Source organism: Canis lupus, chromosome 21, assembly GCF_048164855.1.
Source record: "Canis lupus baileyi chromosome 21, mCanLup2.hap1, whole genome shotgun sequence".
NCBI lineage: Eukaryota > Metazoa > Chordata > Mammalia > Carnivora > Canidae > Canis > Canis lupus.
Genome location: NC_132858.1, coordinates 46,090,857 through 46,117,001, shown reverse-complemented (window position 1 = coordinate 46,117,001; position 26,145 = coordinate 46,090,857). Strand labels below are relative to the sequence as shown.

Sequence of the window (26,145 nt, the reverse complement as noted above, 5' to 3'; positions counted from 1 at the left end):
CAATAAAAAAGAAGAAAACTAAAGAGAGGCAGATTAGCACAGTAGACAAGATTTTATGTCAGATAGACCTTGGTTTGAATCTTGCTTCTTAGAAGTCCTTACTCCTAACTTCCTTACCTGTGAAGTGAGTTAGTGGGACATCCAAGGTTCACTGAGCTTTGTTACTCAAGATGAGGCAGAGGGGCAGGCACTTCAGCTTCACCTGAGCTGGTTAGAACCACAGACTCTAGGGTAAGCCCTCTACTCCAGAGCTACTGAATCCAGAGTCCACGTTTATCAAAGTCCCAGGGGAATTCTTATGCAAATAAAAGCTTGAGAAGCCCAGGTATAGATCCGATGAGACACCATCTAGCAGCAGTCTGAGCATCTAATAAACTCTCAACCAGATAGTTGTTCTTGTTTGGAGAGGGTGTTAAAAGATTATTTATTTCTCCTATTCTGAGTGTCAGAAGTGAATCACAAGGTGTGAGGTTTTTCTGCAAATATTGGCTAATAACCCAACTTGAGTCTGGGAGAGGCTCCAGTGTATAAAAAAGTACATTTATGGCTGTTTTCATTTCCTGATGGACTGTGAATCTGGGGAGGGGTAGGGTGGAAGTAACACTGGCTTAATCTTCTTAGAACTGAAGGCGTAGTTTTATTATATCATAGAAGTAAAGTTAGCACCAACCTCTGCAACCAACACACTTCTAGGGTACATAGTGTTTTGTATAAATGAGTGGTAGGGATTTGCTCTTTTAGAAATGAATAATTGGGAGCCTATTTACAAGACAATAGGTAGTCGTACCTTGAAGATGCTTAAAATGTATTCATGGTGATATTTACACTTGGAGAACTTGTAAAATACCCCATTTTTGCTTTCTGCCTTTAACAACTTTCTGCCTTGTCCAGGTTGGTTCCAAGGACCATTTGGTTTTTAGCTCCAGATTGGCCAAATTCCTTCCATGGGATGCAGAACACTGGAGGTGGTAATTACTCTAAGGAATGTTAATTTTTTAGAACCCCAGACAGCAGCGCAAGATGACTTTCCCTCTGCTTTACAACATACAAGTTTCCAAGACAACCAGACTCAAGAGAGCTTTCCTTGGTGGGGGAAAGTGAGAGGGTTTCTCTGAAATCTTCTCCTCTCTGAACCCTTCAACGTTGCTTTGTTCTCTTTAAATGCCACATTCATAACCTCACAATGCAACGACAGAGAGCTCGACTCTGGAAAGAGCGGCCAGCCTCGGGGAGGATATGGAGCCCAGCTGAGAAAAGAAGGAGCTCCCTGACTTGATTTCTCTTTTATGACAGTTCCATTTCTTCTGGTGTAGAAAACTGAATGATGGCTGATCCCAGTCAAACGACAGTTCAGATGAAATGTGTCGGGCTGGAGAGTTGCATTGATCAGAGCCTAACTGGGCTTTCAGATGAGAGTCATCAGCCTCGCCAGACAGGGCGCTCCCCCCACCACTGCGTTCACCTGTGTCCTCACAGGCACCCCCACTAAGTGGCCAAGGACTGGGAAATGCCCTGCCAGTGAACGGCCACTCTAAGGAGTACCTGAACCTTTGCCATGTGGATCCCTCTTACACATGAAAGAAGAGACTCTGCAACTGCCATTCTCAACATGGCGCCTTTCTCTGTCTTATCTCTGTACTGAAGCCAGAATGCCCAATTTAGTTCTCCACAGAGGAGGATGAAAGAGAAGGAAAACACCAGTGCCTCTGAGGCACTCTCTCTCTCTCTTTTAAATAGGAAACAAGAAAAGAGCCAGGATGGGAGCATTATTACTGAGAGAGTGCCCCGCAGACAGAGTTTTGACATCTGGTACTCTAGAGGCCTTACACCCGGCTTGCCATGCAGATTTCAGACTGACTTGATCTGTTGTTTGGATTCCAACCACTCTTCAAACACAGGGGTTGAGGAGGCAGTTATTAGGGTATTGGGGAAATGTTCTGACCACTGGAAACTCCTCAGTCAAAAGATTGCAGGGTAGGGGCGTGGTGAGGAGAGAGAATGCCCTCTCTGTCCCTGGGGTTGCCAGGGGCCATGGGGTCCAGTGGTATCCTGCTGTCACTTCTCCATGCCCTGGCACGGGGAGGCCCAACTCCAGGGGCAGTGCTGTGTGAAGAGAAGAAGTAATGGGGAGTAAAGTAGAGGAGGGGGGGAAGCCCAGCAGAAGGAGAAGCTCTCCAAGACGTCAGCTGCCATGAGAAGCAACCCAGCCAGACCTTCCCTTGATTTTTGGACCCAGTGGTTTTTCTCATTGCCAATTGTAAGAACCATCCTTGGTTTCGGCTTTCCCTGCTCTTGCTTTGGTTTTGAGTTTTTTCTTTCCTCCTTCCCCATTTGTCTCTACTTTGTTTTCTCTATTGCCCAGTCCATAGGATTCGGTCTGTGGATTTTTGATGATGTCCTAGGTAAGGAAACGTAACATTATTTTAGTTGTGTCAATGCTACAATAAGTTCAAGAAGGAAGCCTCAAAGCAGTGGTTGCTGAGGGATTTTCCATGGGATATTAATTAGTGTGATGTGGGGGGGGGAGGTTCAGTTCAGGTTCGAACACAGGTTCGAGAATTTCTTGGTTAAATAATGTTGACTAGACATCTCTACTGCAGGATGTGTTTCAGCTTTCAGTGTCCTACTATTCATTGAGAAATATCTAGGAGTCGCATGCAGTGTGAGGTATCTGCCTATCTGTCTGTCTATCTATCTATCTATCTATCTATCATCTATCATCATCTATCTATCAATCTATCTAACCATCTTAACTATTCATCCATCCACCTATCCATTCATTCACCCACCTATCTACTCCCCGCCTCTATCTATCTATCTATCTATCTATCTATCTATCTATCTATCTATCTATCATCTATCTATCATCACCTACTTACCATGAAATCTGTTTTCAATGCAATTTCTTTGGCCTGGTGTTTTGTGGAAGACACTTTGGGAAATGTCGCCTTAGAAAATGTTGGCAGGGGGCAGCCCAGGTGACTCAGCGGTTTAGCACCGCCTTCAGCCCAGGGCATGATCCTGGATCCCAGGATCGAGTCCCACGTCGGGCTCCCTGCATGGAGCCTGCTTCTCCCTCTGCCTGTGTCTCTGCCTCTCTCTCTGTGTCTCTCATGAATAAATTTAAAAAAAATCTAAAAAAAAAATGCTGGCAATTAAATGTGGGAATAAGAACAAATAACTCACCAATAATCCAAATGAACAATTGCAGAGGCAGTAAAATATAAATGGAGATGCTCTGAAGTCTGACAGTAATGTTGAGGAAGTTCCTTCAGTTTCCTGACAGTCTGTTGCTCTGCACCTGAACTGAAGATAATTTTTGCCTCTTCTAGGCTTTTGTGAGGAGGAAATGAGAGGCCAAAGTACTCAGAGTATAAAGTACATAGATACAGTCGATAAATGATAATGGTTATTCCATGAAACCCATGCATGAAATACTGTCTATAAAATGCTCTTTGTAAACTTCAGAACGCGCTGCAAATTTTGGCCACATATTCTCAGGAGTCCTTCTTGAGTACCGCGTACCCGTTGTGGGTTAATGGTGTTGTGCATACATAGTTCCTTCTTTCCACGGAACCCAAACCACCTTCTTTGTGTTATTTCATAAACAGAATGTGGAGCTGGAAAGGGCTTTAAGATCCTCTAATACAAACTTTCCATAAAATAAGTGACACGACTGAGTCCCAGAGATTAGGTGACTTGCCCAAGGTCACACAGTCAGTTGGTGGCGGAACCGAGATCCCCAAGATTCTTTCTATTTACCCACAACCTAAAACCCACAACTTTGGGAACTTAGAAGGGAAAAATTGATCTTGTGGTTCTTGGTACCCTTGATGGAGAATCTGAGGTTCTCTGGGTTGAAGTGAGAATTCTTTACGACTTCGGGAGCACACGGCCACAACTCTCTTTCTTTCTGTTCTGCACACTCTCCAAGGCTCTTGCTCAGGCTTGCCCTTGCTCCAGCCTCCCTCTGCCCATGTCCCCCTCCTCAGAAATCCTCCTCACCTTTCCTACTTGACTCTGCAAACCTTGTGTGTGACTCATGTTACTCATGAGTAGCCTCATGTTAGCTCAGCCAGGCTCTTCTGTAGTGTCCGGTGCCTAATTTTATTGTGGACATGTGTGTTTTCATATTCCCAGGACTACTGGCTTTTTGTTCAACTTCCAATGGTTTTTTTGTTTGTCTCCTGACCCCCTCAGATGATAGTATCTGTAGTCAAGAAAGGAAAAAAGGAGGGACACCTGGATGGCTCAGCGATTTGGTGCCTGCCTTTGGCCCAGGGCATGATCCTGGAGTGCCGGGACCAAGTCCCACAGTGGGCTCCTTGAGGTGAGCCTGCTTCTCCCTCTGCCTATGTCTCTGCCTCTCTCTCTCTCTGTGTCTCTCATGAATAAATAAATAAAATCTTTAAAAAAATAAAAAAAGAAAAGAAAGGAAAAAAAGGCAGGCGGATGCGGGTATTTTTTTTTATTACCAGCTACCTATCAGGAACTGCATTTGATACTTCTCATTTACTCCCCACATCAGCCCTCCAGCCAAGGAGGAAATCGAGGCTAAGGATGGGCTGACCTCACCCAAGCACCCAGCAGAGCCAGCACTCATTCGAGTTCAAGAGTGTCTGCTTCTAAAGACCACACTCTCTCTAAGGCACCACATTGTCCTGCAAACCTTCCCTGAGGCCATCATGCACACCATAGGTGCTCCATAAATGTTTGCAGATCATGAAGTGCTTTCTCTACAACCTGGAGAAAATTCACTTGCAAGTCTATACTGGAGAAATCAATTTAAAAGCCCGTGTAAAATTTATCCCAAACCTGTGGGAAGTGAATTAAGGCTAAAATACAAAGAATAACACTTGATCTGGTGAGCCCAGGACTACTGTATTAAGTTAACATAAATATTGGCTGTATTTTGCTCATTCAGAGTGAAGTGCCCGCCAGCACATTTGGGGCATCTCAGGTTGCCACTAAAACCTGCATCTATGCACATGGAGACAAAACTGTTTCAGAAACATTCTGAACTCGACTTTGAGATTCGCTTATCAGCCATATCCGACAGACGGTGATGGGGCTGGATGTCGTGTGTGGCTCCAGGCTCATTGCTGAGCTCGCTGCAGACAAGCCATGGACCTGCCCACTGTCATGCTCAGAGCGGGTGCTGCTCTCCTGGGGAAGTTAGAGCTTGCCATGTTCAAATGCAGCAATAATCTCTCCACCCTCTTTGAGTCTGGCACCCTTCCTATCTATCGCTACTTGACATGAGCTTCCATAGTCAGTGGAGTGAACATGCTGTCTGCTTTGTTAAACCCTTTTCTACATGATTTGACTAATCTACACAGCAGTACCCAGAAATGGTAAATCTAGACAATGACAAAGAAGCGCCGCAGTATATAAGTATATTCTTGGTAAACTAATTTTCCCCCTGCCACTCTCAAAGCAATATAAACTTTGTTGTTCCTCCTGGATCTCAAATGCTTGTAATAAATTCTTTGAAATGTCAGTAATGTTGAACTGAGGGTTTTTTTTTAAGGAGATTTTCTTCCTTTCATAAAAGGAAAAATTGTCCCTTGCAGAGAATGTGGATAGATATGTTTTGTTTATTTCATTCGGCGCTGAGTACGGTTGGGTAAAGGGACTCCCATTTCCCACCCAACCTCCTGCTGAATGAGTGAATGATGAATGAAACCCTCAATTTACTGGACAGTAGCATAAACAGAAATAAATTCATACTCTTTCATATCTGTAGTTTAATCAACATTTGTTTAACATAATTATAGCACATAACACATTTCATCAGTATGTTATATTTAAGCTCCATGATAATTCTCTGGGTTTGGATGGATTTTTCTCCTCAATAACAATGAATTTTCTTTTGGTTGCTTAGCTCAAGGGGAAGCCTAACTCATGCTGCGTGAACTCTTCCAGTTTTTGAAAGCTCCTCACAGTCTGAATTGCTCTGGGAGGATGTTGCCTACACATTGATACTTGTACCGCTGTCACCAAACTTACTTGTTTTCATAAAACCATAAATTAGTTCAGTGAAAAATGCCAGCCAAACAAATTAGAAACATTACAATTCAATCAAAATGACTGGTTTAGTAGACCCTTGTTTACAAAGTTTAGTGAGAATCTGGATTTCCACTGCACCCCCCTGCTCTGATCCACTATCCAACACACACTTGCTTTTCTACTGTGCAAAATTTGGTGCAATTTTCAAGTTCAACTAGAAAGTGGGATCCAAGGCCTGGATGGAATGTTCAGTGGACACAATGTCACTGGCTTTGGAGAATATTTGTCAAGTAAATCATATACACAGCTGGTACCCAAACTGTGAGGGTTAGGGTGAGGGAAGTGAGGCAGTTATCTCAGGCACAAAATGTAAGAGTTTGCCCCAAAACACAGTAATTAAGATGAACAACATCTAATGGGATATTAAAAAAAAAATCAGAATGAATGCCAAAAATTCATGATCAATAAAATCAGTATTACTGACTTCTCCTCTTGCCCCAGACTCCAATATGATTCAAGATTGTTACTGATCCTCTATCTAAAATTTTGATATTCGGGGACGCCTGGGTGGCTTGGCGGTTAAGTGTCTGCCTTTGGCTCAGGGAGTGATCCTGGGGTCCTGGGATGGAATCCCACATTGGGCTCCCTGCATGGAGCCTGCTTCTCCCTCTGCCTGTGTCTCTGCCTCTCTCTCTGTGTGTGTCTCTCATGAATAAATAAATAAAATCTTAAAAAAATAAGATTCTGATATTCAGTTCATCATGGATTTTGGTACCCATTTTCATTTTTAAAAATACTGTGTTAAAATATCTATCTGGACAATGCATTTTGGGGGGACACCTTGAGTTTTGCATCTGAGTGCATCCCTTGCTTCATCTGTGTCTTGGTCGACGCTAGGAGAAATTTTTTTTAAGATTATTTATTTACTTCTTTATTCACGGGAGATGGGCAGAGACACAGGCAGAGGGAGAAGCAGGTTCCATGCAGGGAGCTCGACATGGCACTCGATCCAGGGTCTCCAGGATCACACCCTGGGCTGAAGGCAGCGCTAAACCGCTGAGCCACCCGGGCTGCCCGATGCTAGGAGAATTCTACACTGTGATTTAGCCTCATGTAGGCCTAGAGAGGTCTGAGTTCTCTTAGAATCACCAAGACCACAAAGGGGTTATGCAATATGCCCATAAACGGTAACAGAATATGCCACCCCACAACGTGTCATGTGGGCATAGGGATTGTTTTAAGTTGAAGACCATGGAGAAGGAGATATAAGAAAAGCTCTCTGAGATACCACCTCACACCAGTGAGAATGGGGAAAATTAACAAGGCAGGAAACCACAAATGTTGGAGAGGACGCGGAGAAAAGGGAACCCTCTTACACTGTTGGTGGGAATGTGAACGGGTGCAGCCACTCTGGAAAACTGTGTGGAGGTTCCTCAAAGAGTTAAAAATAGACCTGCCCTACGACCCAGCAGGGATACAGATGCAATGAAACGCCGGGACACCTGCACCCCAATGTTTCTAGCAGCAATGGCCACAATAGCCAAACTGTGGAAGGAGCCTTGGTGTCCATCCAAAGATGAATGGATAAAGAAGATGTGGTTTATGTATACAATGGAATATTACTCAGCCATTAGAAGTGACAAATACCCACCATTTGCTTCGACATGGATGGAACTGGAGGGTATTATGCTGAGTGAAGTAAGTCAGTCGGAGAAGGACAAACATTATATGGTCTCATTCATTTGGGGAATACAGATAATAGTGAAAAGGAATAGAAGGGAAGGGAGAAGAAATGGGTAGGAAATATCAGAAAGGGAGACAGAACATGGAAGACTCCTAACTCTGGGAAACGAACTAGGGGTGGTGGAAGGGGAGGTGGGAGGGGGGTGGGGTGACTGGGTGGCGGGCACTGAGGGGGGCACTTGGCGGGATGAGCACTGGGTGTTATGCTATATGTTGGCAAATTGAACTCCAATAAAAAGAAAAAAGAAGAAAGAAAAGCTCTCTGACATTCCCTTATTTGCCAAAAGCAGGACATAAATGTGTTAAAATGTCCCTCCCTTCCTTTTCTACCAAGAAGGATACCAGTTGATGACTAAGAAGAACTGGAGACCCTTTTTAGCATGAGAGGAATCTATAACAGATCTTGCCGAAATTAGCCTTTACTTCCTGTGAAATTCCCAATATAGGGCGCCTGGGTGCTTAAACTGGTTAAGCATCTGACTCTTGCTTTCTGCTCCGGGTCATGATCTCAAGGTCCTGAGATCAAGCCCCATGTCTGAGTCTGGGCTCCAGGCTTCATGCTCAGTGCAGAGCCTGCTTAAAAATCACTCTCCCTCTCCTTCTGCCCCTTCCCACCATGCTCTCTCTCCTGTCTCACACATAAATAAACAAATCTTAAAAAAAAAAGTAATTCCCCTTATTTGCCTTCCCACAATTTGCCACCCCAGAAACTCCAAGTCCTTCTCTCTTGTCTTGTCACTTCTCTACAAATGTATTGTTCTCTTTGTTAAAATGCCACATAAACCTGAGTTCTAACCACCCCCTTTGAGTTACTCATCACTGAGTGCTCCATTGTGTGCTGCCAGAGTTAATAAGCCCCCTAGTTTGTTTTCCTCCTCTTAGTCTGTCTTTTCTTACTCTAATTGATGGGCTCCAACCTGGGAACCTGGGAGGAGTAGGAAAAAAAAGACTGTATTTTTCCCCTGTACCTGCATGGGTTACCCGACACAGTTTCAGAGCTTTGTAACATGAAACTGCAAATAGAATGGAGGAAAGACGGAGCTGGAGAACGTGTTTAATTTTATCCCCTCCCTTTAGAGATGAAAAAACTTAGACTCACAAAGTTTTGACTAATTCTGTGCTAAATTAAGACTAACTTCTAGAGAGAAAGGAGGTTGGCCCAGGGCACTGAGCCTCTTTCTTTCTTTCTTTCTTTCTTTCTTTCTTTCTTTCTTTCTTTCTTTCTTTCTTAGTTTTTATTTTAATGCCAGTTAGTTAACATAGAGTGTTATATGGAGCCTTTCTATAGGAAGAAGCTGCTGGAGACCATTTGCTTTAAAAAGGATGAAAGTCACGAGAGTGTCCAACTGCTTCTCAAAGGGTTGGGCTCTTGGTTTTAAAAAGTGATAATGTACCATCCTCTCTTTGAAACTTAGTCCTGAAAGTTTGCCAGTGGGAAAACATCCCAAATGAGATCAGGAGGCTGTATCCACTGCATAGCAGAGGTGGAATTTGGACACAGTTTTATTCCTGGATGCCTGAGTGGTAACGAGACCTTTCCTTGGCAAATGCACACGGTCGAGAACAATTTTACACTATCTCTCGAGCAACTTCACCTCTGAAGAGGTGACCATGCCTCTCATTCCTCATACAAGCCCAGATAACTTTCCCTCCCCTAACTGCTTCCACTGACCTCTCTCCCTCTGTTATTTATTAAAATGTGCAATACAACAAGAAAAGGAAAAGATTATCCTGCCTCCTGCCTTGCAAGATGGCATGCAGACGGCCAAGGTTAAATGCAGCATTTGGTTTCTTAAGCTTCTCTAATGCATAGGTGTGGAAAAGCAATCTGGGACCAGAGTTTATAGCAGTGACTCTCTGAGGATAAAAACTTGACTTTAATTTGGATTCTCTGGCTAAGATAAAATCTGCTTCTGCTATCATTATCACACTTAGGTGTGTCCCCATACTCTTTCCACTCTGCCACCCAGCTGAGTGGGAAGAAATTAACCTGACCTTGAAGAATACCCAGAGAATCTTTGGGACCATCGAGTTTTCAATGGCCAACACAGAGGCCTACCAACATTTACATAGACTCGCATGCCTGAAAAGGATCTTAAAAATCATCTAGGCCACATGTTTAGCAGACGAGAAAAATGAAGTCCAAAGAGCTAATGTGACTTGTCCAAAGTTGTCAGCTAATTGGAAGAAGGTTCAGAAGAAGAACAAGACCTCAAAGCCTCCAGCTTCCTATTCCCATGGCACCATGACTCCAGCCACATCCAGTTCACCTCCAGATCACAGGAATGAACCTGAAGGCACTGGGGCTTTAACACAATGTTTAGAATTTCCTTAGAGCAAATAAAAACTCCCAAGGAATGGGCTCAAGAAAAGCCATCTCAAAGATCATGAGAAGGGGGTATTTCAACATTTTTATGTTCGTAGGGTCTTTATCCAGATCAAAATTATATATTCAAATTAAAACTGAACATTGTTTTTTTCTACCTAGGAATGAGACCCTATGTTTTCTCCCCTAAAGCTGCTTCTGTTTATGTTTCTGATCTGTTCCTACCCAACAACGTATTCTGTATTTCTAGTTTCAGACTCTGGCACAGCCAATGGGTTAGAGCAAAAGTAAGAAGTATGGGTTGATTTTTATCCTGGAACCTATGGATTAAATTCAACCCTCAGACATGTTTTGTAAATCAAAGTCCTTCTTATTTATATTGAGAAGGATAAATTCTCTCCTCATCCCTGCTGAGAGTGAATTCATCGGTGGGTAGCTCTTGAGTCTCAATGAAGATTCTAAAGACAGCCCTCCAGGGGCCAGCTTCTGTTATTCACATTGGACAACCAGCTCTCCTGTAACCCTGAGCAACCAAAATTAGTTCTCTGAAGTGATAATGCTCTAGACTCCTTTCTGTCTTGAAGCAACATTCGGGTTTTGTAAATGCAGTAAATTTCATGGGATTGAGTAAAAGGGTGAAAAACTAATATTGCAATCTTAGAGGAAAACCCAACAAGAACCATTCGGAGAATTTCAGTCTAGAGTGATACTGCCTGCCAGGGCTTTTCATCTTTTTTTTTTTCATTTCGAGAAATGACCTCGCCCAATTAGACTCACGCTAGCTATTTTTATTTACTTTTTTTTTTTTTGAGATACAACAGCCTCTGTAATAAAAAATACTTATTATCCTTCAAAGTTGTTTGTTTTTTAAACCTTCTGAATTACTGGTTTCCCCTGAAAACCTAAGTTGCATTGTTCTTAACTACTCTTTCCCAAACAGGGTTTGAAAAATGTAAAAGGACAAAGCCTACATGAAAATAAAGAGTTGTAAAATAGAATTTAAACTGTCACATGTGAATTTAGTTGATCTTTGTTCCCTTAATAATCTTCAAACAAAACCACTTTATTCTTGTTCATTAAGATCATTACCTTTGAGAGTTAAGTATCTTTGCAGGTCCTTTTAAAGTTTTCTTTTTAAAAGGTTCAAATCTTTTGTGCTCCACAAACTCAAAAACCCTTCAGCTAGTGTAGGAAAAAAACCCAGTATTTCAAAACCATGGAATTCTCCATTTCCTTTACACATGTCTATTGTGAAGGCAAAAAATCATTTTACTCCTACGGATATATATTCATTCAAAAGTAGTTCTCTGTCTACCCGATAATATCTTTAAAAGCTCTACCAAATCATTCCTTCGGTGGTCATCCATTAGGTCCACAGAAGTTGGAGGATTGCCTTACCAATGTATTTCATAAGTTTATAAGTTAAAACCCCAAGAGCAAAAAATTAGAATATTCTCTTAAGGTTGGAAAGAAAGAAATGTGGCTCTGAGCCTTCATTTCTTGCAAAAAACAACACAAAATGAAACTTACCCAATGGGCTTTCATAGGAAACCGTTAAGACAACTTTTGGAGATTCTCCTAATAGAATTTATTTCCATGGGGCGGATTGGTCATCTCATCCATGAGTCCTGTTAGTAGCCATTGAAGTGGGTTATCCACACCTGGCTTTCCCTGGCCAATAGAGATCTATAAGATGTTGATAGTGTTCAGAAAAGACCGATGTCCACAGAGCTCGAAGTTTTGCTCTGCTGTAAGGAACACTGGACTATATGGGATAACTGAGGACTGAGCTAAGTAACCTCATCCCTCAGAGCAGGACCCGTTTTTTTATTTGGTAATTTCACCTGTTCGGCGGGGGGGGGGGGGGGGGGGGGGGGGGGGGGGGAGGGGAAGGAGGGGCTCAGGGAGAGGAAGTGTTTAACTAGATGGTGTATAGGCCCGTCTGATTTAACAGCTCCTAAAAAGCATTAAACTCATTCTTTGGAAGAATGGAGTTGAATTCCAAATGCTAAAAACATCAGGAAGGCTCCAGTTGTGCATCTTGTAAGTTTGATTGTACCTATTTTCTCTGTAGGTGTCAAGTGCCCACGGAAGATTTCTATAGCCCGTGTTCCTGTCCGCCCAGGTCAAAGGTATTACACTGTCTCACACTTGTAAGATTTAAAAAAAAATACATCTTCACATCCGACTCAAGAGAACGTTCACGTTGAAAGTAGCCATGACCCAAGTGCCAGGGAAAACGCAATTACTCATCTCACTCAAATGCTTTCATTTCCAAGAAAAACTTCGGGCCACCATTGAGAATTCAAGTTCACGGAAACAAAGTTAGCAGATAACAAACACAGTCAGTTCAAAATTCCTAAGTCTCTAATCCACTTGCCTTTCTGTCTGTGTGCCAATCTAGCGTGACCTTGCATACTTTGCTGGCGAGGACCTGAGGACGCATTGCCGCTGTCGTCCTCAGGTAGTGGAGGGCTGCGTGCACCCCAAGAGCGAGGCCTAAGGAAGGCGCTGAGTTGGCATTTGAAAGGAGGACCTGGGCTGCTCGCTTTGTTGGACTTTGTCACTGTGCTTCAAACGTACTCAATCATCTGTCATCTCACCGGGGAAACCATCATTATGACCGTCAAAACCTGGGCTATTAATTTCTGGATCTGAGGGTGTTGACATCACAGTCATTACATTTTGAACCTAATTTACTTTAAAGGCCTCTGAGTTAAGAACAACTTTCTGAACTTTCAAAGTTATGTATTCCTGAATGAGGGCACGTTAAAAGAGAAGCTTTCCTGATTAGCCTGACTACCTGTTTTGGATGCCCCCTGCCTCAAGGTAATAAAGTAAAGGCACCGGAGCTTTACTGTTTTATAAGGATGGGGCTCTGCTGAGGCGCTCGGCCTCCTTTTTTGAGGACTTGTCGGTCCATGGTTGGAATGGTTGGAATCTGGGACACAGACGGGGGCTGAATTTCTTTACCCTCCTGACCCCAGGGAGTCTTTAGAAAAATAGAAACAAAAGAGCACAAAGTACTTAAGGTAAGACACCGTTGTATTCATAATACAGAGAAATAACCACCGTGCCTCATGGACAGGAGATACAGTTCTCCACGGGGCTACAAAACGGTGCTGGTAATAATTTTAATTGGATGCTATCTTGGCTGCCTTCAGAAAGTATCATAAAATGGAATTATTACAGGCTACAAGTGCACTTCCAGAGCCGGCCTCTCGCAGAAGGAAACAGAAAAACATTTATCCAGCGGAGGGCAACGTCAATGGGCTCCGATTTGTTTCGTTTACATGCATCCCCCAGCTGCCTGCTGTGGGCTCCCTCCTCCCCGGGGCTGGGGCATCCGTTAGGAGGAGGCGCCGCTGCAGCCCGGGATGCTAAGTTTTGCAGCGGGCCCTGGGGCTCCGGTGGGGGGCGCGGGAGAGCCCCCCGTGACCCCCCGTGACCACCCCCGCCCCCCCGCTCGGGGGCGGGGCGCGTACCTGCAGAGGATTGGGTGGCGTGAGCGGCGACGGCAGGCCATGTCCCGGCGACTGGCTGGCTTTCTGAGGGGGGCTTGCGCTCTGCTGCGGCGGGGACGCTCGGCTGTGGTTGTGGTTGTGGTTCTGGGGCTGCGGCTGCGGCTGCGGCTGCGGCTGCGGCTGCGGGGGCTGCGGCGGCGGCGGCGGCTGCGGCTGCGGGGGCTGCGGGGGCTGCGCGGGCGGCCCGGGCGGCGGGTGCTGGGCGGGCGGCGGGAGCTGCTGCAGCTGCTGCAGCTGCTGGAGCTGGGAGTTCAGGGATGAGGTAGCTGCGGGGAGAGAAAGGGAGCGTGCGGTTGGGACCCCGCCGCGGACGAGAGCCCCTCCGCCCCCTCCCCTGCACCACGCGGCGGCTCCCCGGCCCCCCCTTGGGTGCACGCAGGGCCTGGGGCTGCGGGGAGCCCTGGGAGCAGAGAGGCACCTGCACCCCGGGAGCCGCGTGCAGCCCGCAGCCAGGGCTGCGCGGAGCCTGCTCCCTGCCTTCCCTCGCCTTTTCCTCCGCGCTGGCCTGCAAACACACCTGTGCTTTAGGGCTTTCGGTTGTAAAAGTTCACCCCCCCTCCCCCCAATCCTTTCGGGTCCGCGTTCAACTGGAGTTAAGAGCACCAACTGTTTGTGCTCTTCGTTTGCATCACCCGGACCACCTGCTGCTTCGGACCTGGCCAGTTTGCTTAGACGTGTGAGGGTCAAGTTTCCACAGGTTGGGTGTCTTTTTAATGTTTAAATTTATTATTTGTTTAAGATTTTATTTATTTATTCATGAGAGACAGAGAGAGAAGAGAGAGAGAGAGAGAGAGAGGCAGAGACTCAGGCAGAGGGAGAAGCAGGCCCCATGCAGGGAGCCCGACGTGGGACTCGATCCTGGGACCTGGGGGTCACGCCCTGAGCCAAAGGCAGATACGCAACCACTGAGCCACCCAGGTGCCCAGGTGTTTGTGTTTGTTTTTAAAGATGGTCCAGGGCAGCCCGGGGGGCTCAGCGGTTTAGCACCAACCTCAGCCCCGGGCGTGATCCTGGGGTCCCGTGATCGAGTCCCACATCGGGCTCCCTGCATGGAGCCTGCTTCTCCCTCTGCCTGTGTCTCTGCCCCTCTCTCTGTGTCTCTCATGAATAAATAAATAAATATTTTTAACAAATGCATTAATTTGGGATGCCCTGGGTGGCTTAGCGGTGTAGCACCTGCCTTCCGCCCAGGGCGTGACCCCGGGGTCCCAGGATCGAGTCCCACGTAGGGCTTCCTGCATGGAGCCTGCTTCTCCCTCTGCCCGTGTCTCTGCCTCTCTCTCTCTCTCTTTCTCTCGAATAAATTAAAAAAAAAATCCTTAAAGACAGTCCATTCTTCTCTGCTTTGCAGAGACAGAAGCCGGAGTCTGAATATTTTGCCTGCCAGTCAGGGCCCTCTCACCCTCAAACCCTGGGGCAGGAGGGGTAAAAGCAGGCTGCTGTGAACTCTACAGTGGTGACTACGCATGTTAGCACCTCAAAAACAGGGCAGGAAGGGAGAGAACTAAATCATCTTTTTAAGATTTCCTTGTTATTTGAAAAGTAAGAGTTGGTGGGACAAGCTTCTTAATACTGAACACCCTAATTTTTAGGTTCTCACATGCCCCATCTCGCACTATGCAATGTCGGCAGCAGGAGGACTGTTAGTGTGGCCAAAGAATGATCTAGAGAAAGTTACTGCTACAAGTTCACTTCCTTCTCTGCCTGAGTTTCAGTCTCAAAGCTTTCCAACAAGACTACAAACAAATACAAGGATCCATGTCGAACCTGTATGCCTTGGCTGAAATGTTTTCCTGTTTCTCCCTTACCTAGAGTTTGTCAACATTTTCAACAGTAATAGCACCTGTTTGTAACATTAAACGAGTCCCCCTTTTTTTCCCTAAGCGCTCCTTTGGAAAAAAAATCTAGTGGTTCTGGAAAGTGGCATATTGCATACCCACCTGCCTTCACACAACAAGTACATTCTTGACAAGTATGTGTACACTGAACCATATGTTGCGGACACCTAGAGAACTTGGTAAGAAAATCAAGCAGTGACTACTCCTGTAGATTTAAGAATTGCTTGTTAAATGTATGGAACATGAGCTAGGCACTAGTACTGTGCCGAGCAATATGTATGGTTTAAGGTCACAATTCTGCCTTCAAGGAGTGTCATGGTCTACTTATGGAGATGAGATTAACTCATAAAAAACAATCAGGTCTGGGGGTAACAGGGTCCTGCTTATTGGTAGACCAAAAGGGCCCAGAGAATCAGGACAGGGGGGTTTCTGTGGGTTAGAGAGGCCAAGGCAGTGTCCGTGGAGGTTGTGGAACCATAGCAGAGAGGGTTCAAGAAAGTGAGGGTCATTCCTTGAAAGAAGGAAGAGAGGGTATTATTATTACAGTCTGGAATGTGAGAAACATCCAGATGACACAGCATGGCTTACGTGGTCTTTCTTTTCTTTTTTCTTTTGTCTTCTTCTTCTTCTTCTTCTTCTTCTTCTTCTTCTTCTTCTTCTTCTTCTTTCTTCTTCTTCTTTCTTCTTCTCCTCCTCCTTCTTCCTCCTCCTTCCTCCTCCTCCTCCTCCTCCTCCTCCTTCTTCTTCTTCTTCTTCTTCTCCTCCTCCTCCTCCTCTTCCTCCTCCTCCTCTTCCTCCTCCTCCTCTTCCTCCTCCGTCTTCCTCTTCTCCTCCTTCTTCTTCTTCTTCTTTTTTGTATATTAGATGCTTTGTTTTTTGTTTAATTTAAATTAATTAATGTATAATGCTAATTATATGTTGGTGTTTGTTTTTTAAACGATGGACCATCAATTAACATATATTACTAGTTTAATATATAGTATTAACATATATGATATTAACATATAGATAACAATTAAAAATCAATTAATTAACATATAATGTATTATTAGTTTCAGAGGTTAGGTGATATTTCTGAAGGACAATGTGGAGAATGACTGCCTGGAACAGAGGCTCTGGGAAGTTTTGAATGACTTTAGACTTTAGAGAAGGTAGACAGCCTATCTTTGAAAGTGTTGGAAAGATGGGTCACTCCCAATTAGCCTCTGGTGTAAGTCAGATTTTAAATATATAATTAGGTTTCTTTATTAGTAATATTTTTAAAAATTGGGTTTGTTCAAAGCAAGGCACACCTATATTGGTGAAATGGTAGCTCGACAGCTCCCAGGGGCACCAAATACCAATCCGTGCTCTTAGGTACCTTGTAGGCCTTCCATGTTAGACCAGCTGGGACGGCGAGTCCTTACTGGGTTGATGAATTATTCTACATCTATTCAAACTCTTGGTCCAGTCTGTGTCCACCTTTGCATGGAAGTCCGGAGTGCTCTGGGACTCCAGAGGCAGAGATAGTGTGCATGAGAGAGGGCGACAAAATACCCAAAGGGAACTCTCTCAGCCTTCTGTTCAGTTTTGCTACAAACCTAAAAATGCCCTAAAAAATTAAGTCTCTCTAGAAAAAGTACCCAGTCTTCCCATTTATTGGTACCCTAAGAGAATGGTCTGGTTTTGTCACCTGCCCATTCCTATTGTACAAAATCACATTTTATTGAAGATTTGGGAGCCCAGCTCAATTCTGACATCCCAGGATCTTCCATAATCTGAAGTCCTGAGGGAATGGGATTTGATCTCTCCTTTTGGTGGAGTTTACAGATTTTGGGAATCTGATTGCATCTGGCCTCCTGCCTGATTCAAATCAAGCTTGTCCTGATTCCTTTCAGGTGGGGGGCACACATGTCAGTGCTTATTTTCATGGTTGACTTAAGTACCATACTGTTTCATTTTGGTTAGAAAAGCATTTATCTAAATCAGCATTTAGAAACAGGATAGACTGGGGAATATTGGCAGACAGATATTGGCAGATGGGTAGGTGCAGCGGACCCTAACCTACTAATGAGACACGGTTCCAAATGTGTCTTCGTTCCTTTATGTTGGTGCGTTCACATTACTTAACTATTTCTTTCCCATAATCTGCAGCTTGCCTGAAAAGACATTAAATTAACCTAAATGAGACCTCTTTGAGTTATATAAACTAATTTGGCATCTGCAAGCAAAAATCGTGGGCCATAAAATATGGCTAGGTATGTGCTGGATGCAAAGAAAAGCACGAGAGTGTCATACAAGAATGTAACTTTGGTTTAAAGAACACCAAAGCCACCTACATAAGTGTATAAACAGAAGGAAAGAAAAAAAGAGAAAGAAAGAAAGAAAGAAAGAAAGAAAGAAAGAAAGAAAGAAAGAAAGAAAGAGAGAGAAACTAACTGATAAAGCATGGAACCTCTGTATGGCTCCTTATATAAAGCACATTGAGAAACACAAGATAGGAAGGTTCAAAGACATTCAACTAGAAAAGGCAGATAAAATGATGATTGTTAGGGGTGAAACTGACCCTATGCATGGAAGATTAAAGATTTTTACTTTCTTCCCTCGTAATTACATCCTTTTATGATTGTTTCCTCTCTAATTATTATACACTATTGGTAAATGTAAAATTTAACTACAAAACCAGTAGCTATGAAAGAAAAAGAGATGCATAGAAATTTACACTAAGACATTTAACATTTTTTTAAATTTACAATTTTATAAAAGAAACATGGAACAAAATTCCAGCAAACTCTGAATTTCCTAGAGAGAACACTTTGGCAAAACCAGTAGCTTGAAACTCCCAAATAAATAATTCAGTATGATAAAGGAGTAGCCAAGACTCCTCCATTTCTCCATTTGTTCAGTTTTTATATGTCAACTGTAAATTAGAAAAAATTCCTTCTTTTGAATCCTTGTTAAGGGTTTCCTCACAGATACTAGAGCCATACCACCAGAGGATCAGAATTACATTGGCTGGGATTTACATAAGACTACTTCTAAGGCAGAGGAATGGAAAAGCGAAAGTACCATGCATATCTGCATATGAAGTGCAAGTCCAGAAAGATTCTGGAGAAATAAAGATGTGTTTTATGCCTCCAAGGCATCAGAGCAAGCAGAATGGCACTCAAATACTAAAGGAAGGGTTTACTTTTGTTAACAAAAAGTATAACATTGCAGTAATTTAATTACACCATTTGGGATCTCAACTTCAGCATTTCCTTGGACTTTCCAGGCTCAGGCATATGCGGGCACGGTTGGCAAACTGGTGGTTTAGGTTTGACAGCTGGCAGGGAAGGAGTACAAGCTATTACTCACTGCTGACACTTCACACACCTCCGGGCGTGTCTGGGACCTGGAATAGCCTCATAGAAAGACATTTACAGAGGGTAGTGGACACATGCCAGGGAGAAAGAACCTGGTGAGGGTTCTTCATTGAAAGCACCCGGAATCCTGAAAAGAGCAGCATGGTAATAGCTGTTCAGATTCATCCTTAGCCCTGTCCCCTGGTGCAAGCCTGGTCCTAGGGAGACAAAAGGTGCCAAGTGAAAACAGAAGGGGCAATGTGTCATGCTAAGTGCAAGAGGCCAGATGCTGAAGGCAATATACTGTATAATTCCGTTGATATGAAATGTGCAGAACAGGCCAATCCATAGACAGAAAACACATTAGGTGGTCGCCAAGGACTGGAGGTGGGAGATGAGGAGTAACTGCTAACAGGTATGGGTTTTTCTGGAGAGGGTGATGAAAAAGTTCTAGAAGTAGGGAGTGGTGGTGGTTGGACAGCACAAGTATACTTAATGCCACAGAACTGCACACCTTAAAAATGGTTCAAATGACAAATTCTATCCTATAATAATAAAAGCTGTTTCTCCATATCCACGCACTGGGGACCAAACTATAGTGTCTTGGGATGCCACAAGGGAATAGGACAGTCCATCTCTACTCTGGGCATCTTTACAAGTTCTGAGGACTCAGAGCAGCGGCCAGCAAGGATGTTGCGTGGTGCAGGAGAGGGAGGGACCCAGGCGGGGCCTCAGGATGCCTGGCGGCAAGATGCCGGGTGGCAAAGGGAGGAACTTGCTATGCCCACTGTACTTTCATTTAATATGAATGAGTTAGCTTTCCAAGGTAACAACATGGATAGATGCTATCACTGCCACATTGTACATACCAACCTCGATCTCAGAAGTTCACACGGCTTGACCTTCCCGAGTTTATGTAGCTAGTGGGTAGGAGGGAGGACTCAATCTCAGACGTGGCCCTGCCAAGCCCTGAATGTAAGAGAACCAGTTGTACAGATGGGTCAGCCTATCTCCTCCTGCGGGTTGGAACAAGATGACTGCTCACTCATACTAGGATGCCCTCTGAGGCTCTGCTCTTGAGGAAAGGTGGCACAGGCGCCTGGCTACTGAGGCTAATTTGGAAGTGTCTGCTTAGTGATGAATCATTCAGCGTGTACCTCTGTCCTGCTGCAGGCAAAACGTTTTTGAAAGCCTGCTGGTACGAAATGCAAATATGTCTCAGAGGATAAAGATGCTAATTCGGTGTGAGACGTGAGTCCTGATAAGGAACAGAGACATGGGGTTGCAGGAAGGGCGGGGAGGTCTGAGCAGTATGAGGGTGGGGAGGGGCTATGGTACAATTTATTTGTGTTACAAGTTTGCCTTCATGCTTAGAGAATGTCTCGTCTACACTTAGACATTGGGGCAGCAGCCTCACTGGGCTCAGCTTCTTGACATTTTAAGGCAAGTAACCGAGTAGGGTATCAGCTTATGTTGTCCATAGAACTCTGTGCCATTGTCGTCTCTAGGGCATTGTTGGTGGCAGGGAAGAGTTCTCCAGATGGTTTCAGCCTTACAAATCACTGGGCTCATGGGCTACCAAAAAGAAAACTCGTGCTCATCAGGAAGATGTAGACTTGGCTTCCCTAAAGCTGTATTTATTGTTCATTTTTGTTGCCCATTAAATTCCATAGAAGAGGCATAACGAATGGAATCTAGAACAGCCAACTAGAGGAATTTGAGTTGGTAAAATTGGATGTCTGCCCTGTCCCAGCACCCCAGAATATACCATCCTAGCTGGCAGAAGCAAGTGTGCAGGTCAGGAACCCTTTAGTTCCCTCATTTAAGGGCATTTCCACCTTGTGTTCATGGACAGAAGCCTTGTAAAATGCATGGAAAAACACAGGGTGCCAGGAAAGGAAGACTTTGAAAAAGTGCAGGTGAAAACTTTGGGGGAAAGTCGCCTCTATTTTTGGCAACGGTGTTAAAAACATGCAAAATCAGTTCTGCTTCAAAGTACACTATATACCCATCTCACACGTGGTCATTGCTATCAGCTCCAGAAACATCTTTTAACTGTCATTTGTTCCCATTTGCATTTAAGGCAGAGATCTCCGTATCTGTTGGGATATCAGGAGAAAACAGAGAACAAAATCCTTCCAATTAAAAATCCCTACAAATTACCGGCTATTGCAGAACCACACAAGCTTCTTACAGTCGGTCGTTTAGGGCAACTCTAGCGGCCTATCTCAAATTGTGGACAGAATCACCTGCGGAGCTTGTTAGAAAAGAGGATTCCAGAGAGTAGGCCAAACTCTGCATTCTAAAGCACCACTCAAGAGGTCAGGAGCCTTTGCCCTTGGGGGTCCCAGCAGCCCAGGCGTGAGTGGGGGGGCTCTTCCCTCGGCTTCATCTGGAGCAGCTTGCTTTTCCATCTGCATCACTTCGAGAATGTTTTTCCAAAAAAATGAATCTGTTCTTCCACTAGCAAAGAGGTATCGACACACAATCACTGTTTGGAAAAAAGGGAAAACAGACACCTGGGAATCTTTCAGTATCTTCAGCACATTCTTTTAGATATGAGGGCCATTTGCCACCCATTACTACATTTGTGGACATTTTGGGGAATACTCTTGTTGGAGTATTTTAACAAGTAGTAAGTGTGAGACATAATGTTAGCTTTTAGCTGCCCCATTAAACAAGGTAGATGAAAAGCAAAGGCGTGCTCATAGCAAAGCAAAAAGGAAGAGGCTGCGGCACAGGCCATCCCAAAAGTAGCTGCACCTTCCCAGAATGCACTGGGGAGGCCAAGGGCTCAGAGGTGGGCTGTGGCCCTTCCCTGACCCCTGATCATTCATCACCACCTGCAGAAGGGCCCAGAGGTAGGCCAACCCAAACTCTCAGGAAAAATTGCGGGAAGGCTCTCCTTGAAAGAAATTGAAAAGCATGTCTGGGGAAGAATTAGGTTTCCAATGTGGATGTGGGTGCCTCAAAGTAAAGTCCTCTTTTTATGTACCCTAAAAAGCCAGTCAGTTCCCAATCTCAACCCAATACACTGAGCTCTCAGTGTTCTTTCTTCCAAGCCTCTGGCTTCTGACTGTGTTCCAACCAAGTTGAAAGAAAGGAGGCTCACATCCTGATACTTCTCCCATGGAACTGCAGAATACCAAAGATAAAGATTTTTTATTTTTTTATTTTTTTTATTTTTATTATTTTTTTTAAGATAAAGATTTTTTAAAAACATAAAAGATTTTATGTTTTTAAGAGACAAGTAAGAGGCCATCTACAAAGCAACATGAATCAAACTGGCATTGGACCTCCCATTGGCAAAACTGTATGGCTAAAATCAGTGGAACGATGCTTTCAAAGTTCTGCAAGATGATTCCCAGCCAAGAGTCCCATCACTGGTCAAACTTTCTGTCAACAGCAAGAGCAGAGTAAGGCCCATTTTGGAACTTGCCAAAACTTACACGTCTTATCTTTGCACCTTTTTTCTTAGGAAATCGAAAGGTACTTCAGCAAAATAAGTTGATGAGCCAAGAAAGAGGAAGAGTTAAGATCCAGGGAGCAGTGCGTGACGCACAAGCGAGCCATACCCAGGGAGTCCCACTACAACAGTGTCTGGAAGTTCTAGAAAGCACTGAGTCTAGATTGCAGTAGAAAGACAAGGCTTAGATGAAATATCTCCAGAAAAGAGGAAGATGCCATAGAAGTGATAGAGTATTTGAGATATTGAGGGAATTTGAAAACATGGTAAAAAAGAAAGGAAACTAGAAACTTTAGCAAAAACAAAAGGTGTCTGGGAAAGCCACAGTCAAGAAATGAAGTGGTTGTTCCAAAGCAGAACAAGAAGTCACTGAGCTCCAAGAAGAACAGTAGGACAGATTCAATGCTATAGAAAAATAAGAAGCTGGAAGATGGTAGCCACTTCCTAAAGAAAGTATATATTTCTTCTCACAATAAAAAAAAGATGGGTAATAAGATACTTTAGGCAAAACAAACAAACAATATAAGAACAAGGTATGGTTTTATAAGAAACAATAAAAGAAATAGACAACATGACCCACTTGTGCAATGAGATGTGGCATGATTTTGAGTACTTGGTGAGGTATGAAAGGAGAACCTATTTGAATATTTTGAGTGGCACTAAAATCCGGACTAGAAGGCCATGTGATCACAACATGCTTCTTGGCTCGGCGGGAAATAATAAGGTAGCCATATTAAGGTTAAGAGTGTTTACTGGCTTTCAGTTTTTGAAACAGCCTGTAAATAAGGCACGACAGATTTAATGAGAACATAAATGCTGCTAAAATCCTTGACAATGTGGAAGTCAAAGTTTGCTGGGTGGGAGGAGGAGAAGTGAGAACCAGAGCACTAAATAGGGAATCAAGAGACCCCCTCCATAGGTGACTGAACAAATGGGGATTTAAAGATGCTGTTTCAAGTTACAAAGGTAACTAAAACCAGAGCTATGCTTCCATTAGGAGAAGGGAGGAAAAGGAAGGAGACGTTAATGAGCTGAAACCCCATGCGCCATAGCAAGAAATAAACACGAGAGACATCCAGCTAATAAATCAAGAGACAGATATAAATGGAAAGTATTCAGAAACCTAGAGATAAACCCCTAAGACCTTATGGGAATGGTTCAATGTGATTGCCTTAGGGGAGTAATACTGAGGGTAGGGAGGGGTACAGCTGAGAGCTGTGCTTCTTTACAAACCTTCTAACTGAAATGATTTTTAACAACCTGCTGCACATAATGCATTTACGTCGAGAAATATTTTTAGAAAATCAGTTTCAACATTTGGGCTGCATCTTGTATGACATTAGCTAATTCTTTGGGGCCAGGCACTAGGCCCTCATAGTTCCCATCCATCCTCCCAACAACTTTATAAAGTCAGTCTCCTGGATTGGATTTTTCCAAGCTGCACCGAGGCTTCAAGTGCCGGTGATTTATAAAGAAGGTTTACAGAAGAAACTAGGAAGGGAGTAAGGAAAACTTTTTTTTGCAAGAAGCAAAGCAGGGGTGCAATTTCAGGTGAACTCCCCACCCCGCCCCTGTCTCATCCTCTCCCCAGGGCTCTGAAGCATAAACCACACTCAGAGTCTATCCTGTCTTGAAGCTCAACTTCTCCTCCTCCTGCACCAGGCAGTCATCAGCTCCAAGTGAGCCTGGGGTATAAATTCCAGGAACTCCTTATTCTCTACTGGGGGGAAGTGACTTCAGCATCCAAGAATCAGAGAACTTTCTAACAACCACAGTACAGTATCTAATAGTTACTATCAGAGGTGATTATACTTGTAGCAGGCCCAGGAAGGTGCTCAGAAATGCCCTCAGAGTGACAAGATAGGAATTTCCATGGAACTTGTCTATAATGGTTTGGTCAAAACACAATCATATTAGGTCCCTTTGGCTATTTCTCTATATAGATAAGGATATATCTATTTATATGTATTAAATACAGCACCACATTAATATCTATTTGTATAATATCCACATGCATTTATACCACCATATCTACATTTAATCCTACCTATTCATATAATGTAGATCATCTGTGTGGATATATATATATATATATATATATATATATATATATATATATATATATATCAAGCCAAATTAAAGGGATAGGAGGTCCCCAGACTCCAAAACACTGGTCAATTAATTTCTGAACAGAATGCTGGTGACATAGGATTGAACAAAGCAAAAATGGTTGTTGCTGTCATACTGCTTAGAACTCAGTTCCATTGAAGGCCTGGAACTGATGAAAGTTTTAATATAGCAATAGAAAGAACTACCCATCAGACAGAGGTTAGTTATTACTGGAAGCACAGAAAGAGCCGCATTACAGAAACCAGTTGTGGGGTTGGGGTGGTGTTCTGGGGCCATGACCTACCTGGTCCAGGTGGCAATATACCCCCTCTTACAGATATTCGTGCCTATATTATCTTTGAATAATTGACATGCCTAATTCCGTATTCATGGTCATCTGGAAATCTTCTGCCAATATTAGGATTTTCATGGTTTTGTCCTTCTATAAGCAGAGAAATTGTTGGCCAATGGACAATCATATCAGGTCCCCTTGACAACTATATTTCTCTTTGTAAATAAAAAAGACATTCTGGTTTTATAAACCTAGCTCTTTTGGTGTGAGTGAGTATAAGGATATTGGATCCATTCCAGGACACTAATTACATTGAGCTCCTTGAGCTCCCTGGGCTGGATGGAACAGAACTCGCCTTGTGTTCCATTGATGATACCAACAGTGGTATAAACCTTCTTTTGAAAAGTCCGCAATAGACATTAGTTCTTCATAGTCACACGTGTTTGGAAACATCACTCCACAGGATCCCAGGAAAAAAATAGTGTTCTGTGGACAAATAATTTGGGAGACACACTGCATGTTGCGTTCTATTTTTGGAAACCCACAGTGAGCATTAGAGAATATCAATAACTTAGAATTTCAGCATTTAAGAAAACCTGATTAACATTTTTCATGCAACACTCACCAAACTCACTTGACATTGGAACCCCATCATCTTGTTTTTTCTGACTCAAATGTATGCATGCATATACGTGGAACTAATACTGTGAGTGGCCCATTTAGGAGTAAGCTAAAGATGTTTCTCTGTCTGTTGTAATCAAACATGACCATTTCATAGATGAAGAAATTATATACGTATATGTAGATAAAAAATGTACATGTCTACAATGCAAATATATACAATGTACATACATACAATACACACACACACAGTATATATAATGTACATATACACAACATGCATATATACAATACATCTACACATGGATATAATGTATTTATATACACACAATTTATATATACAGTGTACATATACACACCATGTGCTTATATAGTGTATATGCACATACATGCTTGTATATATCATTATATACATATTTATATTTTTAAAGATTTTATTTATTTATTCATAAGAGACAGAGAGAGAGGCAGAGACATAGACATAGGCAGAGGGAAAAGCAGATTCCTCACAGGGAGCCCGATGCAGGACTCAATCGTGGAACCCCAGGATCATGCCCCGAGGCAATGACAGATGCTCAACCACTGAGCCACCCAGGCGTCCTTATCATTATATATTTATGATTTATATATTTACATATCGGGCTCTGGAGGAAATAATGAACTGTTTTCAATATAAAATAAGCTTAATTAAGAATTGTTTTCTTTTTGAGACATAATTGACATATAATGTATTAGTTTTAGGTGTATAACATCATTACGATTGATATAAGTATATTCTGTATAGTTACAGTTGTCTTTTCCTTGCAAGATGAGAACTTTTAAGATCTTCTCTCTTAACAATTTTCAAATATACAATATGGTATGGTTAACTCTATTCACTATGCGGTACATTAT

General features: G+C 43.3%; 1 protein-coding gene across 4 annotated transcripts in view; it reads right to left on the bottom strand.

Moving 5' to 3' along the window:
* The window catches only part of POU6F2 (POU class 6 homeobox 2), a 476,258-nt gene that overhangs the window by 107,037 nt on the left and 343,076 nt on the right, over nucleotides 1–26,145 (bottom strand). For all 4 annotated transcript variants that reach the window (XM_072791624.1, XM_072791626.1, XM_072791628.1 and 1 more), the window contains one exon: nucleotides 13,564–13,868. In XM_072791624.1, the coding sequence (XP_072647725.1) occupies nucleotides 13,564–13,868 (305 nt within the window). The remainder of the gene's footprint in view (nucleotides 1–13,563; nucleotides 13,869–26,145) is intronic.